The following is a 17,823-nucleotide window of genomic DNA, read 5'->3' on the forward strand; positions in this document are numbered from 1 at the left end:
GCCCCTTGTCCTGTCAAGGGATGTCACTGAGAAGAGCCTGGCTCCATCCTCATGACACTTGCCCTTTACATATTTATAAACATTAATGAGGTCACCCCTCAGTCTCCTCTTCTCTAAGCTAAAGAGACCCAGCTCCCTCAGCCTCTCCTCATAAGGGAGATGTTCCACCCCCTTAATCATCTTCGTGGCTCTGTGCTGGACTCTCTCTAGCAGTTCCCTGTCCTTCTTGAACTGAGGGCCCCAGAACTGGACACAATATTCCAGATGCGGCCTCACCAGGGCAGAGTAGAGGGGGAGGAGAACCTCTCTTGACCTGCTAACCACACCCCTTCTAATACACCCCAGGATGCCATTGGCCTTCTTGGCCACAAGGGCACACTGCTGGCTCATGGTCATCCTGCTGTCCACTAGGACCCCCAGGTCCCTTTCCCCTACGCTGGTCTCCAACAGCTCTGTCCCCAACTTGTACTGGTACATGGGGTTGTTCTTGCCCAGATGCAGGACTCTACACTTGCCCTTGTTATATTTCATTAAATTTCTCCCCGCCCAACTCTCCAGCCTGTCCAGGTCTCTCTGAATGGCTGCGCAGCCTTCCGGTGTGTCAGCCACTCCTCCCAGTTTTGTGTCATCAGTGAACTTGCTGACAGTGCACTCTTGCTGACGTAGCACTGCACTGGGCCCATTTCAAACACAACAGCTATAGCATGCAGCAATCGTGTCCACCACACCCCATCACTGGACACCCTCTTCCTCATTCTTCTGATCTCCCAGCTCCACTCTGGGTCTGGACACCGCATTGGCTCCTCTGGGAAACCTTCTAGGTTGTAGGAACAAGGAAGTTGCCTGCTACACTTATGCTAGTGCTGCATTTCTTGTTGCAGAGGTCTCTGGTTTATGGTTTAGGGTTTTAGGTCTAGAAGATGCATGTTATTGCTCTTATTCCTTCCCCCTGACACGGCCGCTAAGGTCTTCTTCGGGCTGGTGTGCCTTTCAGGCCCTAGTACATACTGTAGGCAAGAAGAGAGAAAATTGATTATCTCTGAGTCTGCAGGGAGTTTCGTCTATTTTCTGCTTTTTCTGTTTCTTTGGTTTTTAATTACTTGCATTAATTTTCAAGGTAGACTTTATGGATAAACAATGTGATAGCAGAAATCTCCATGTCTTGGGTATTCTTATAAGTTTTAAAGTAAAGAATTTGGAAAAAAGAAGAATCTTTACATCAAAGAAGCCACTAATAAGGTTAACGGTAGGTCTTTGCAGAATCATGACGGGAAAAAGAAACAGATAAAGTGACTGGTTAGTGGCAGAGGGGTATGGCTGGTTGTTAGATCGGTGGGACAATGGTGCTGAAAGGGGAGAAGGCGCCTATGGAAATTTTTGTGGCAGAGTCAGTTTGCTGGAATCTAGAAGGGTACGAAGGTTAGACAGGGCTTTTGGTGAAGTTGGTATTTTAGTCATCGGTACAAGAGAGAACGCTCCATCTATTTTCCCCTTTCACATTCAGAGAAGAGTACTCATAACTTCGCTGGGTTGCAAATAAATTGTTTGATGCTTTGTAACTGATCTGGAAGAATTAGGATGTGTGGTAATTATTAAAAAGGATTATTATTTATTTTAGAAAATCTGAGTTCACAAGTGCTCAAAGATATACCGTGAACTTATCTGCAAATAATAATTACTGTGATTAACTAGTAAGAAATTATGCAGTCATTGCTCATTTTAATCTGGAGCTTTAATTCAAAAAAGCGGGACCTCTATTTATCTAAGACTGATTAAAATACAGTATTGAATGAAGATCATCAGAAATTGATTTGATGGCTGACTGCTGAAAAGTCAAAAACCTTTCTGCAATGTATACATTTAAACTCTGCTTATATAAAAGTAAAATTTAATATTTTATATATGTGGGATTATGTATAAATAAGAAAAATATAATTCACCCTGTGCATAAACACTTTCATAAAAATATCAGGAATAATTGATAAAGAAATGTCTCCCTGAAGCTACAGAATTGCCTGTCTATTGGCGTACCTATACAACAGCCATTAGAGTAATGTCCGAACATCTCACAAACATTGATGTATTTATTTAACTAATGCCACTACAAAGTAAGGAAAAACTAAGACCCCTGTTTCGCAGACAGATTAGATAGCTTTCCTGAGGTTGTGCAAGAATTTTTTGGTAGAGTGTAGACTAAAAGTATAAGCCTCAAATCCCAGGTAAGTATTTAATCTTTTGGATCATTCTCCCCTTCGTGGCTCTTTTCAGTAAAATAGAAACGTTAGTCCTCCTAAAACAAAACAAAGCACTACAACACTACAAACGATGCAGTGACAGAATTTCCACATCTTAACATAGAAATCGTAATTTCTCTCATCACACAACTTGTAAAGATTTGTAATCTTGTAAAGATTAATTATTTGTACAATTTGAAGATTGTACAAATTTGAAGACACAAGTGCTGTAGAAATTATATTATAAATGATATGTGTGGACCTGGAGACTTATTTAAAAGACCAATTCATTAATTTTTAGTAATTTCCAGACGAAACATTGGTTGATAGTTCTATAATCTCAAATACTCAGATTTTAATTTTACAATTAGACAATAAGATTATAAGTTTTGCTTCTTTTTCAGATCCCTCCCCACTGCTTCAAAATCAACACTTTTTTTTTTTGCCAGATTCCATGTGTTTGGAGTTTTTGTTTCTGTCTTTTCTCCTACAAGCTTGCTCTTTGTCCTGCAAATATTTACTCACTGAACTTCACTACACTGGGTTCAGTAAATAGAAGATGGTGGAGCTGGTACAAATTTCCATATTTATTTTTAGATCATACTTATCAAATGAGAGGGTAGAGTTCACAAAAATTTAAACTCTTAAACCTCTGTGTGTGTGCTGGTGTATATATTTCAGGACAGTGCAACAACCAATTTTTTTATGAGGGGGAAAAAACCCTCACCTTACCTCTGTCAGTTGTCCAGAAAATGGTTGGTTGCTTTTAATGAGGTTGTAAAGCAATGTTATAGATGTGGATCCTGCAAATTTCTATCCACTTACATTTCTTTGGATAAAAGCAGTCTCTACATTCATATGTTAGAGTTATAAATATACTGAATTGGTGCTAATGTGCTCAGCTTTTGGCAGATGAAGATCCTCGTGTTTCTATGTAAATCATCTTTAGATAATGAGTTAGCTTAATATACCAGCATATGCCTACAAAAAATGTGTTTAAACATCATTCATTGAAACCTTAAGTAACAGACTTATTGACATATGAGCAAACTGTTCTCAGACAAGGGAGGATGATAAATCCTGGTATATCTATCAGCACCGATGGCCATGCTGCACAATTTCTACCATCCACTGGGGGCTGACTGTCACTTTTTGTTTCCTATTAGCAGTGTTAGGGAGGTGCTGAACCCGATAGCCTGACAGAGGCGAAGCTGCTTCAGCTCTACATCCTCACATCTACCCAGTAGCCAGGTGGAGCAGGTACTGCCAATAGTCACCCTAGGACCCACGGTCTGACTCCGGTTGTTGGCACTCAGACCACCATACACACACACATGCACATGGAATGGAGAGCTTCTCACCCAGAAAAATCGTTAGAAATGGAGTTTATTGAGAAGACAGGACAGACTGTGGTGATCAGATGCAAGGCATGGTCAGACAACTATACTGGCCAGCCTGCTTACATGCTACCAGTCCCTTTTACTCCCTTTTCCTGCTGTTTACCACAGCTGTTTCCCAATCCACCTTGATCCCTTCCTCTCTGGTCCTTTCCCTAAACATCCCGTAATATGCCTTGTACAATGAGAAGATGCTCTTTTTGGCATCCCATAAGGAGTCCCACCCCCCTGTACACAGTAACCCTTTCAATCTGCAGGGTGATCCAGAGAGCTTCTCCCATTGACCCATCTGGTGGGTGGCACCCCTGGACATCATGGCTCAGTGTGACGGCCTGGGGAAGAGCCAGGGCAGGGGCCCCTTGGCACTGCTCAGGTTATTAGGGTTCATCCACCTGTCATTTTTCTGTCCTCACATTTCATCCTTTACATGTGGAGACAAGCCAGGTTGTCATGCAATCCGGTCTGTAAAACTAACATTTTTTCTTTATGATGAGCTAATGATGAATGCTGAGGAAAGACAATCCAGCACTCCTACACCAAAGGAAACTTTGTTTTATCCCATAGGATGGAGATTTGTCAGAAACAGAGAGAATAACCAGCACTTAGTTATGAAGACTAAAGCTAGCTACTTCCTCAGCAGTACATGAAACAGCAACCAATGGTAAAAATTATTCATGCAGGAGAGTCTGTTGGAGAAGGTTGAAGGGTCGACATGTAGCTAAGAGCATCCCAAAGGAGACCAAGAATGGCTGGGAACGTTTGAGACTTAAAAGTGAATTTCTTAAATAGTAACATACATGAAAGAAACCAATGTATTTATCCTCTCTCTTTTCTCTTTTGTTTTGGAGGGTTGTTTTTTTAAGAGTGGTAGAATATGCTGCTAATGATCAAATCTCTGTCAGCTGAAATTACAGCAATGTAGATTATTGAATGGTATACAGTCAGACCCCAGACAATCCTGTTACGCTGCAGTTTCACAACCAGAATTAGGAAGCAAGGTCATCACTAGTTTTGATCAAAGGAGGCTCTGAGGACCTCTTTTGCTTGATCAAGCTTTTGACACTGCAAACTATAGCGTGTAATTAACAATCTTTGCCATCTTCTCTGATGTAGTTCTTAAATGGTTTCAAAGCTGTTGTAATTCTCAGGAAGAAAATAGGAGATAGTTGCAGAAAATTATTAGTGAAATAGTAGGCCAGATAAGATGACTGTAGTGGTTCCTATTGCCTTAAGCCTGTGAATCTGTCAAAAGACCATGGCCTGATGCTATCCCATCACTGAAGGAGGCATTGTTTTGGCCTCTTTACCAGTTTCTGGGTTCTGAATTAATTTTCCAAGTTCTTGGGTTTTACGCAGTGATTTCTTGCATGGTATAGTATCATTATTTACAGTATATGAAAAGGTCATTATCAGTTGGTAGAAAAGGCTTTTGCTCCACTGTTTTTCAGAAAATTGAATTTTTTCATTGGCTTTACCTATTATTTTCAGACAAACCTAACACTGAATTTGGTGCAGAGTGTGTAACATCATGTCTACAGCACACAGAGGCTTGTAAAGCAGAGTTCCCCCCTTTCAGCTAGCTTGAAGCTAGCTGGAAGCCTGCTAAGATATACTCCTGATAGTGCAGCACTGTACGGGAACAGCAGCTCAGCAGCTGGAAGAATTAAGGCTTTGTTAGCATAGGTCTGGCTACTTTAGCGGTGATGCTCTAAGAACACAGCTGTACTGCTTAGTCAGCTCCATCCCAGGGACTTTTGCACTGTAATCCACAACACCCATTTGGCCCTCAGATTTCATTGTTGTCTGGATTTCTCTCAAGGTACAGGCAAAGCGAGGTGTACAAATTCACAGCCCGCACTCTGATCTAGCAATCAGGCAGTGCCACTTGTGCTCCTGTTTAGTTAGGGGTTCACATGAGTACGTGTATTTCCCATGTAACGAGTTTATGTGAGGCAAGTGTGTGTGGTTCGCAAAGCATCTAGGCTGCTTATGGTAGGAAAAGCTAAACTGCTTTCGCTCCACACAGTGAGTTAAAGTAAGAGATCATTTAGTTTTTGGTAGCCTTTGGAGACTCTTATTTTATCCCACCATTGGTAAGAGAGGGCCTGGTTCCAGTGTTTGTTGTGTTGTTCTTTTCTAATTTTAGAGAACATACAGCCACTACCTCAAATAGGCACAGTAAATTAAGTATTGTAGGTGGAATCATGGTCCAACCAAATTTAGATTATAGCAAACATGAATTAATATCTGAGAATGCATCAAACAGAAAAAGCTAGGTGAAATTTAGGGAGGAAGATTTCTTCTTTATGCATTCCTAAGTGTTTTTTTGTTAGCTCTGTATGCCTTCAAGATTTAGCAAAGGCAGCCTCAAGAAAGGAAGTATTTAGTCACAAATTTAATTCCATTCTTCCTGCACTTGGGCAAAATATTCAAATCAGTCTACCCCTTAGTGGGTAAATTGAACAGCCTTGGGCCGTATGTATCTAATCCTGCGCCCTTTTTAATTTTTTTTAAGAAAACATGTAGTCCGTAGAATATTGCTCAGTGCCTCTGCAGGGTGTAATTTAATGTGCCCTTCTGTGAACTTTCATGCAGAAAATGTCGGTTCCTTACATACCTAAACCATACAAGACATTGCCCTAACAATTCCATCTTCAGAAAGGTTGATGTGGGGGGTTTTTTGATAATGTGTGAATTATTGAGATAGCTTATTTGAAAGGTGGTGAAGAAGAGGAAAATCTTGTGGAGAAATAAGATTTTTTTTTGGAACTCAGGTTTTTAGCAATTCAGAGTACTTTTTAAAGGTGCTGTATCAGTGACATGAGATAATTGAACAGTACCTTATCTATTAAAAAAAGAAAAATATTTCTGATAGTAATAGGGACCCATCTTCTAACCCTGTTCAGTACAAACCAGCTATGTAGTAACTACAGTATTCTTTCTTAGTTCTGCACATTTCATTTATTGTCTTTTTTTTTTGCAATTACTGAAAGTACTGTATATATATCCAGTTTAATCAATCTAGAAATTAATTTTCTTTTTAAATTTTTCCTGCGCCCTGTTACCTTCTGCTTCTCCATAATGTTAGCAGCTTCTCCAAAGGCACCAACAACAGAATTTACAGTTTCTTCTTTTCACTGACCATGGATTATGCCATTTAACTTTGGAGCAAATCAAACTACCAATGTCCATGTTCAGGAGGTTAGACTGCAAAAACACTTCAAATAAGATTATCACAGTGCTCTGCAATTGTTAATAGCTTAAGACGTAAACTGTCACTGGATTCTAAAGTACATATAACAGGTATTTTCTCCTATCTTTTTTTTCTGTAAAAAATGCATGGTTTTTTTCCCATGTGACTTAGCACAATCCCATAGTCTAGGGTGGTATTTATCTGTGCTGCAATTTTACTTGGATTTCACCTTGTATATTTCAATTGGCATATATATTTTTGGTTCTGTGTTTTGTTTGAGATGATGGGGTGAGGAAGGGGATTTTTTTTTCCTCCAAGTTGAGGATTGCTATATAGCTGTGAGACCCCTTTAATTAAGTCAGACTAAGCTACATCAGATGGGCTGGTATCTGAGTGCACTGTGAAGACAGCTGAGCTGTTGGTGCTGTACTTTAATTAGAACTTTTAATATTTCATCCCTTACTACCTGAAGTGTGACCTGTCAAGCTGCTGAGAGGCTGCCCCTTCTTGATAGAGCAGCAGCTCTGAGCCCAGGAGTGGCACCTACTTATATCCAATTTGTGTACAATCGCTTGGTGTTTTTGTTGTGTTTTCTTTCTTGATGCGCTTGCTGTCTGCAAGAGCAGGAAGTCACAGGTCCTTTAATGTTAAAGGATATTTGGACTTGTTAAATAGCTCATCAAAAGCCAGACCACATCTCCTGACCCTAATCTTTCACAAGTGGTTTGAGAGTGTCTAGCAGTTTTGCTCCCCCTAAGACTTGATTTATTAGTAAAGCTTTAGAGGGAAAAGAGGCAGCTGGATCTAAGAGAGAGGTATGAATTAAGGTATAGTTACACAAGCTGGATTGAGCTCAGTTAATGTCTTTCCATGGCTGGACAGGGAATGTCCTCTTCCCTCCATCATGTTTCTCAGTTTCCCACCTCCCTGTTCTTCCTTCCTTTGTCCCCAGAAGGTCCTCCAAAAGGTGGCAAGGTAGGGAGTACAGGGGTGGGAAAGGGAGACGACAGTTTATGCAAATTATCTGTAAACTACTTGGTGTGTCTGGGACTGGTTTGTGTCATCGTCTGCAGCTCCTTCTAGGGAGTGAGTATCATTAAACACTTAATTACTCCATGCAAAGACCCATGAAATTTAGAGATAAATACATATGACTAACAGTTTTTCACATCTAGGATTTGCTATTGAGTATGTAAACAGCGTTCAACTTGTATTTTGACAACTGGCTCCCCTCTTGGTGTTGATCAGAGCAGTGCATACCCTGAAGCTGGTGCACTGAACCGGAGCTACATTGCTGTTCTCTGATACAGTTCCCGGGGGACATTAAAATATTTCATACACAAAGCTGCTTGATCTCTAGCTCTGTATTCTTTGACACTCTCTTACTCTAGCCCAATTTCTTGACATTAACAAAGCATGTTTCTATGTTAAAGACCACCTGCAGAAGTCAAAAGCCTTGTGTTGGTGGATCACAAGCCAAAGAAGCCAAAGTGCCTTTTTTCTGTAATAAAGTTGCATAAGCCATAAATCTACAAATCATGATATGGAATTATGGATTAAACCTCTTCAGTCATTTCTTGGGGGAGGATAACCCTCTTGGAAAGCAAGGGTTATGAATATATAATATAAAATTAACTGACTGTTATCAGAAGAAATTAAATTGTTCAGATGGAGAGCAAAATTATTGTCCATAAATAGAGAACTAGATAAAATCAAAAAGTTTTTATTCATCTCTAGAATAGCTTATCAGCCTTACTTATTTTGCCTTTTCAAAGTCCCTTAGGAAATATATAAATAATCATTTTCCTGGCTGAATTCTACTAATTAGTCTCTGCACTCTATACGTATTTTGCCGCTCTTTCTGTCCTAAACCATTACACTATCAGTGCACAGGGACACCAGTGATCCACTATAATTTATAGGAGTGAGAGCTGAAATAATCCCTGCCCTAAGTTTCCCACATTGTAATGTAGTTTGTATGAGAGGTTACAAGAAACCACAGCTGAGAAGCAGCACCCGTTCTTCAACATACATACAGTATGGGATGCAACTTCAGCAAAGTGTCCTGAAGGAATTATTAACAAAGAATCTAATTGGAATAATTCTGAATATAAGTAATTCTCTCAGTTTGAATTTGTATTTAGCAGGAAGTGAAGGAACAGGCCTTTGCTGAAATTATTTGGGCGGGTGAAACCAGTTTGTTAAAAACAAAAAATCCTGCCTTCAGGTTGTGACCATAACAAAAAATGTATCTGGGATTAAATTATAGTAAATGTAATACTAATTAATGAGTTTATTTTTTTCTATGCTGGATAGAAGTTTAAAGTACTTAAGGGGAATGTGGAATTGTTCCTCAAAACTGAATTTCATCATAAAAAAAAAAGTCAATGCAAACAGATGTTGTGTTGGAGTGCTAGATACCCAATTGATGCATCCTTGAAAATCTGAAACTAAGAATAGAAAAACCCAGTGCCAGCCCAAATTTTCCACTTTTTTCCCCAGCGGTTTTTCAATGAAAACATGATTTTAGCATAATTTAAACATTTGATACATTCTTGTTTAATTTGCTGAGTTGTTTTACTTAAAAATCATCAAGGAATTCAAAACCAATTTAATATCTGTTTTTGCATTTGTTTACACTCTCAAAAGACATATTAATTAGAGATTTAATTTAGTGAAGAATTCAAAGATCAGTGAAATCTTTGATTTTTTCAATTGAAAAAAGTATTTTATATATACAAAAGAATTGTTTTGTTTTCTCAGCGTTCTTTAGAAAATGGGCTTTTTTTTTTGACTTGCCAATTTTTGTTAAATAACCTGGGGGGGGGGGGGGGGAAAGTTATTCTTAGAAGTCTAGTAAAAAATGGAGGGAAAGTGGCTTTATTAAATTTTCTTTGTCCAGCTGAGTGTAAATGGTGCATACATTGTTAACATCAAGTTTGGATTTTATCATTCTCTCTCTAATTTCTTTCTTTTTAATAATCTAATAAACTGTTTCACAAAATTAGTACTAAAGTGATAGCATCTCTTTAAAGCAAACTTACCAGTTTGAGGTTTGCAGTCTACCTGCGCATTACAGACCGTAATTATTGTTCTCCTGATTGGTAAAATACTAAGGGTTATGCCTATGATGCCTGCATAACAAAAATTACGGACTGATAATGACCCAGTCCTTTTTTCCACCTTCTACTCTCTCTAGAGCCACGTCTATAATGATCCTATCAGATACTACATGATGCAAAAACCCAAAGAAAGAGCACCTCCTTTGGCCCATGCATCAACACCCCATCAACAGCATGCTGAAAATCTCCATGGGAGGACCTTCAGCCAGCCTCAGCCAGACAAGTTCTCCCCAGAGTCAGAAATGGGGCTTGACCAAAAGACTCTGATGGCTGCACTGCATACGTACATCACTCAGAACTTGTCAGCGCAAAGCAATGGTAAAAGCTCTCACAGCAGGACTAAAGGGTCTCACATTTATGCTGATAGATTCTACTCTTCGCAAGTCAGTCCTTTTGATGGAACGTTTGCCAATGGAAAAGCAGAAGATTTTAAAATGAAGAAGCTGTTCCAGCCAAAACCTGTGTCTGGAGTGTTGGGGCCAACCCCTGAGATGCTGAATCATAAATCTGCTTCCCAGGATGATCCAAAGGACCCTCTGAGTGTAGTGGATGGTAAAGTTGATATTTACTTATTTTAACGTATCTGAAGTTTCTCTCATGTTCACTGAGCATTTTTGAGAAAAAAAAAAAAGAAAAGAAAAATAGACATTCTGATATGTCTCCTGGATTCTGATATAGCTATAGCATCCTGGCTTGTATCAGAAATAGTGTGGCTAGAAGGACTAGGGAATTGATTGTCCCCCTGTACTCGGCACTGGTGAGGTTGCATCTCCAATACTGTGTGCAGTTTTGTGCCCCTCACTACAAGAAAGACATTGAGGTGCTGGAGTGAGTCCGAAAAAGACAACGAAGCTGGTGAAGGGTCTGGAGCACGAGCCTTGTGAGGAGTGGCTGAGGGAACTGGGGTTGTTTGGTCTGGAGAAAAGGAGGCTGAGGGGAGACCTTATCGCTCTCTACAGCTACCTGAAAGGAGGTTGTAGCAAGGTGGGTGTTAGTGTCTTCTCCCAGGTAACAAATGGTAGGATGAGAGGAAACGGCCTCAAGTTGTGCCAGGGGAGATTTAGATTGGATATCAGGAAAAACTTCTTCACTGAAAGGGTTATCAAGCATTGGAACAGGCTGCCCAGGGAAGTGGTGGAGTCACCATCCCTGGAGGTATTTATAAGACGTGTAGATGTGGTGCTTAGGGACATGGTTTAGTGGTGGGCTTGGCAGTGGTAGGTTAATGGTTGGACTTGATGATCTTAAAGGTCTTTTCCAACCAAAACGATTCTATGACTCTGTGATCTCCTATTGGCATATTTATATCTTTCTACCATAATGCTCACAGTAATAATGCTCACTATTCTAGCTACTCTTTCCCTGCAAACATCTACCCACATTCTTCAACCCACCTTCCATATGCATGCAGGAATATACGGCACTCAGTAAGACGTAGCATTTATATAACTTGTTATATTTTCAAAGCATTTTACAAACAACATGTAATTATGGATATATCTTTGCTGTCAGATCTGTTTTTATGCATGCATCCCACACTCTATAGGTAATATAAAAATGTCTGGTTTCGTTCCATTGCTCTGTATTTAACTAGAAATTCAAAGACCATGGGTTAAATTCAAAGTTAGACACACAAATTAACACTCACGTAAATTCTGATGCAGAACACAGAGAGGGGAGGACTCTGTCAATTATTTGGATAGGTCGACACAGTGCAATACAAGAAGGTGGGGTTTCAGCTGCTTTTGGCTGGACATTCCATAACAAGCAACCCATTTGCTGGATTTTTATCTTTTTTTTTTTGCTAATGCTGCTTAACTATGACCAGATCTTGATTTGTTTTGTATGTGATAGTTTGACAAATATTTAAATTAAGATGGAGTGTAACATCTCACGGGATACTGTGATACATTTTAAGTGCTGCTTTGTAAGACGAGATGGGTCTTCACATCATGGCTGGGGATCAGGTAGAGTTTAGAAAATAACTCTCCTTTACTTCATTGTTTCTTTAAACTAATCTAGGTATTGACGTTATTCCAGTGGCTCAGAATGCCTGAAAAATGAAAGAATTGATCCTCAGCCATTGCCAAGCACTAGCATCTGTTACACTGTAGTCACCACTTTCCCTATGGATTTGGTGATATGTAAGAGGGTTCCTTTGAATCCCTTCTGTAGTTATTATCATCCATAAAGTCTAACATTCTTGGATTTGTTGGTTTGTTGGTTTGTTTTTTTTTTTAAAAAAACAAGCAAACAAACAAACAGCAGAACACACATAAATGCCAAAGTTGCAGCACAGGAAAGATAATGCTTGCAATCTAAAGGATGCTCAGAAATGAAAGTATTTTTGGTATGGTGCCCAGAGATAATAGGTTTCAAGGAACAAACTATAATGTAAAATCAAATCCAGGTGGCACTGTAAGTCTCTTGCACAGGTTAGACAATTTTGTTGCTAGACTCAAAACAAACTAGGCACATGCTGGTTTCATTATCCTCCAGCTGTTCCACTTCACCTTTCCTGGTAGGAGTCAGCTGGGAAAAAAATGCTTAACACTTAGAGGGAATAATATGTTTCACAATTCATTGGGTTGTACTGCTTTGACTTCACATCCATAATATGCCCGTAGGAACTTCTTCCATTGCATTAGCTTTTAAATGTTGCATAGACATAAAATTATGAATCATTTGAGTAGGAAATAATATGGTTTCCTTTGTATTTTTGAGCCACTTAATAGTCTTATAAGGAAGCGGTGAGGACAGACCCCAGAGTATTTGTTATTTAGAATGCTGTCCGTCGGAGTGATGATGGTTTGGATTCAGATTTGGCGGGCTGACCATGCCGTCTCTTTCTGCTTTTAAACTTTCTCCAGTCTCTCTGGTGCTTCATGAATTTTGTATGCTTGGAAGTTGTTTGTCTCTCACACTCTCTAAACCACAGAACTGTTCAAAAACTGGAAAGCATGGGGTGCAGTCACATGAGCTCACTTTTCTCCTGCCTCTGATACAGGATTAGACAAAGGAACTTGACTGGGAGAACAATCCAGAAGGTACTGAGCAGATTAGCACTGAGAATTGCTGCAAAACAGTGGCAGGTAACTTAGCTAACAAGGCACCCTGAGGGAGAAATACAAGAGCAGGAAATGTGGATATATTTTTCTATCAGATTTGGAAACTCTTACCTCTAGGAGTAGCATGATGTGTGTGGGCACTCCCTTTGTAGTCACTGTGCAATAACGGAACCGTTTATCTGTCTTCTGCACCAGCCATATTTAGAATTTGGCTCAGTTTTAAGTGATTTATTCTAGTCTACTCATTTTTGGTGTATTAAATATTACAAAATGCATCTCTCCGTTGCTTTGGAAAGGTCACAAAATTAGTAATTCAGATGTCTTTTTTCTCAAAAAATAACAAACTTCCATGTTTATTGAGAAAAGATATTTTTGTATGCCCTCTGTCTTGCAAAGCTGTGGTCACCAATCCACATGGCGCTCAGCTGCTGAGTACAGCTAATACGTGGTCAGTAGGGTGACGGGGTAGAAGACAGATCACCCTGTGGGACTGCTAGCAAGGCTACTGCTGCTGTACCATTCGGTTGAGAGGCAAGCTGGCTTTTGTAGTTGTGGCAACAGAGTACAGAGTGTGATTTGTATGCTGTACGATAAAAGGCCGTTTTCCCTTGCTAAGATGCTACTGTTACCTACTAGGGGAATTCTTCTGGTGAAGCTGATATTAAAAATTACATCATCTAAGATATATGTGCCTTTACTGCCATGATACCATACCATAGTAGCTGTGAAAGGCAACTTGCCTTCCTGAGTTCAGAAGGTGGAGCTAAGGGAGAAATCTGGTTTGCAGTACACGCCCTGTGAAACATGGCTGAGCATAGACGATTCTGCTTAGAAGAGGTCAGTGGAAGAGTATATAGGCTGTGCACAGGTACAGGTGCATGTTTGAGTACATATGCTCCTTAAATGATGTGCAATTGCAGTATCCACCTGCTTTTTGATCTTTTTCCAACAGTGTTTTCTGATTTTAAGAAATCCATAATAATTCCTTGAAATTACACAAAGGTGTTTGTAAAAGGATGCACTGATATTTATTTGTATATCAGCCTTATCCAATCATCTGCAACCATATATGAACACAGACAAGTCCCATAATAAGAAGTGGACATGTATTAACATCACATCAGTTACCACATGAAGTTAGCAAGACTCTTTATGTAGACCTCTATTTCACCAGGCTGTTATAGACATTTTGGTGACTGTTCCACTATACTGAAAAACATGATGTTCCTCTTGCTAGCTTTGGTTATCGCCTTCAGTCCTTGGCATTCTAAGTCATACTTTTAGTTGTTCAGTAAGGATAGCATATAACACCTAAGTTTTACTTACGTTGGTACAAGTCTGTGTTTAGGAGTTCGTTTTATGAACTGTGTCCAGGTGGCATTGACCAGGACAGGAACAGCAATATCAGAGGAGCAGGAGGCTCCTCCATAATGGGTTTATTTAATGAACCAAGAGGACCTGCAGTGAGCCTGTTAGTATTATCTGGAGTAGGGCATATGACCACTCATTTTCTCATGTGATTCCTCACTCCATTCCCCCATTTCCACTTTGTTTGAGATTGAGACTGCTTTGTTGTTGACTATGAACCTGTGGAAGTGGACTGGAGAGATAAGACTTGGCAAAGATGATAGGTCCAGAGAAAAGTTAGTTTGGAAAAAAATTAAATTGAATGGAAATGTCAAGGCTATATTACTGCGTGTTGTTGAGTAGCTCAGTGGTTGGTCTTGACAGCTGGCTGTGAAACAACTGAAATAAAAATCTCATAGTGCTACCTTAATATATCTCTTTTAATTATATATGTCCTGAAATATAATTCTTTTATAAGAAATATAATTCTTAATTATAATAAATATAATTCTTAATAATAAATATAATTCTTAATTCTTGGTCTTCAATATTGATGGAATGGCCAGTGGCTACCTTAAATAAAATTAAACAGGCAAATGCAGATGAAAATTATTTTTCTGAGGCTCAAAACTTACTTTCAGCTTGGAAACCTCAGGTTGCTGATTTTTCAAATCAGAATTTTGAGCTGCTTTGGACTTGACTCTGCTACTGAATTCCTGTATTTTGAAATAGGTTTTTTTATCTTAAATGAAAGAATATAGTTTGTATAACTTTTATTCAATGGCACAATTGCTTTTATGCAGTTCTCTTTGCTGGAATTTGCTTGAAAGCTCTCCCTATGCATTTTGCCAAAAACATCCTGGTATTACTGACCACTCTTGATCTATTTTAAGAATCTTTGTCCCATAATCAGAAAATAGATAAACTTTCAGGACTCTAATTAACATTAGCACTGAGTAAATTGAGAATCTCAGTCTAAATTTTCGAAAAATAGTGCTACTAGATATATAAGTGCTTTTGAACTGTTTTCATAAATCCAGCTTCTTGGTAAGGTGTTTCCTGATAGCTTGAAAATCACAGTAACTGAATGACATTCTTCTCAATGTGTTACGGCCAGAAAGCAGGGGTTCTAAGTCAAGGGAAAAGAAATTTCATCTCTGTTCTGAAGTTGAACAAATAAAAAATGCTTTAAAAATATTGTAGGTGAGTAAGTGATCCTGAAGCAGTCAGTATCATTTAATAGTTAGGAAACTCATCTGGACTGGGGGAAACTTATGTTCAGGGCTCTAACCAGCTGGCTGTTTTGGGCATGTTCTCTCTTCTTTTGCCTAAAACTGAATGTTAATGAATGATGTTTGTGTGACCTAGAAACCCTTCATTCTTGGCATATATGTTTTCTAAGACCATTCCACACAAGAGTCTTAGAAATACAGAGGTGGATTCCTGATCTGAACTAAAAATTATTATGAACATTTGTGAATATTATTCCAGATGATTGCCAAAACCTCCAAAATCTCATTCAGAGATTGTTAGCTGCTGCACATCGTGGGTTATTCATATCAATGCATAAATGGCAAAAACTTTTGAAAAGGAAAGTCAGTGAAGTCATCAGAGTTTTCATTCTTTTGTAGATGCACTGATGTCAGGTAATCAAACAGTGTTCCAAGAACACTTGTTCCTACTGTGATGTGCCTTGCAATGTGTCTTTATACATTTAGTTGCAAAGTTTTAGTTTTGATTTGGAACTGACATATATTCTGTGTTTTCTTTGCTGACTTTATTAGCTCTGCTTCAATAATTTAGGTTTTTCTGTCAGGTTATTGTCCAACAGTTCTATAAAACATAAGAATAGAAATGATACCAAAGCAGACACAAGGCTTCTGCGGTAATCTGGCAGTGCTGGTATTTCCTACAGCATTGCTGTTCTAATATCTTCTCCTAATGGCCATCTTCCAGGCAGCTGTTGTGCTGCTTGAAAAAGTTTATTGAATTCAGTGTGATCAAGTCTAGTGTAAACTTTTATTGCAGTTTGGATCAGTTTGCTCAATTTGTTGATTACCTTCCTAAACAACATCATTTGGTCATTATGTTTTTACTATATTATTAAATTCATAACATGGGATGGATACAATACAATGAAACATGGAAAGGAAAGTATTCAGTGTTTTCTGTGACACTCAGTGTCACTCAGCTTCCATCAAACTTCAGTCCTAATTTTGCTGCCTCTAAATATCTTGGCCCAGAGAGTTTGGCATAGGGCATGTGATTAAGTCTTTAACTCTTGTTTCTGAACATCTGCTTTCCTATACAAAGCACTCTGCTGTTTCAGTGTGGTACCATAATCTTTGCTGGCTGACACAGTTTGAAACAGCATCATAGATTTAACCTTTTTTATTGATAGTTGCACTTAAGTGTGTTTAAAACTGTTCTTTTGTAAGTAAATTTCAAAAATTCATGGCATACAACCTCAGCTGAATTTTATAATTAAATCGGTAGAATTTTGTAATATAATCATGGTGGATTATTGAAAAGGTGTATCCTTTTAATCTGGAAAAGAAAGTGAATCAAAGAACCACCTTCTCTGTGTGTCTTCCTCTTTGACTCACAGTAAGCCTACTATTTAAACTGCTTAATTTATCTTCGTTTATATTGACTAATCAGTTTAGGGGAAAAGGCATTAGTTTAGTTGGTGAATTATGGGGCAGGTTGGAGGAAATTAGTCTCTGCCTTGAGATGGCATTGAGAAGCTGATGGTCAGCTGCAGACTCTAACCTCTTCAGCTAACACTGTGGGGTCCAAAAAGTGACAGTTGTGTCCAAGGTCTTGGTCTCTTTTCTCAATGACAAATAATCCTTGATTCGTATCTCCCTGCAAAAGTGCAGATGTTCTACTGCCTCTTCCCTGGAGCAGAAGAGTCTCCAACTACTTCTTCTTTCCTAGTCTCTTAACAACTGCTTCTTCCTTTGCTGTGAGAGAAGAAACCTTCTCATTAGCCCCTTTTTCTGGTAGTGTTTTCCCCTTTGCACAGTAACTTTTTAATTTACCTTTATGTGAGCCTGAAAGCTTGCAGCGTGGTCCCAAAGTCTTGTTTACAGATGATGACAAGCATGTCCAACCACAGGGCTTAACAGGGAGAATGTTACTATAAGAAAAAAAGTTGGATGTTGCCTTCAAACTGCTTATATATAAATTCATACATTCTACAGAGATTTAAAAGCAGTCCATATCTTCCTCTTCTTATACAATACTACCTATGTGAGTTTTCTTGCTTGTATACATATGCATATGTATGCTACATTCCTGATCAGCATGAATAAGCAGAACAGGGACGTGACTGAAAATGGTTTTGGTATGCAAGAGTAAGCCCTACATTTAATGTCTCATACTCCAAAGGACATTCGGCTGAGTTTTGCAGGGTTATACAGAATGGTACTGAAGGGTATGCACAGTCAGAAAAGTACC

General features: G+C 38.9%; 1 protein-coding gene across 1 annotated transcript in view; it reads left to right on the top strand.

The window, feature by feature from the left end:
- The window catches only part of PTPRN2 (protein tyrosine phosphatase receptor type N2), a 698,861-nt gene that overhangs the window by 255,462 nt on the left and 425,576 nt on the right, over window positions 1-17,823 (top strand). The window contains exons 6-7 of the mRNA XM_068404529.1: window positions 10,024-10,503; window positions 10,931-10,934. Coding sequence (XP_068260630.1) covers window positions 10,024-10,503; window positions 10,931-10,934 — 484 coding nt within the window. The remainder of the gene's footprint in view (window positions 1-10,023; window positions 10,504-10,930; window positions 10,935-17,823) is intronic.

The sequence above is a fragment of the Nyctibius grandis genome, chromosome 7, assembly GCF_013368605.1.
Source record: "Nyctibius grandis isolate bNycGra1 chromosome 7, bNycGra1.pri, whole genome shotgun sequence".
Taxonomy (NCBI): Eukaryota; Metazoa; Chordata; class Aves; order Nyctibiiformes; family Nyctibiidae; genus Nyctibius; species Nyctibius grandis.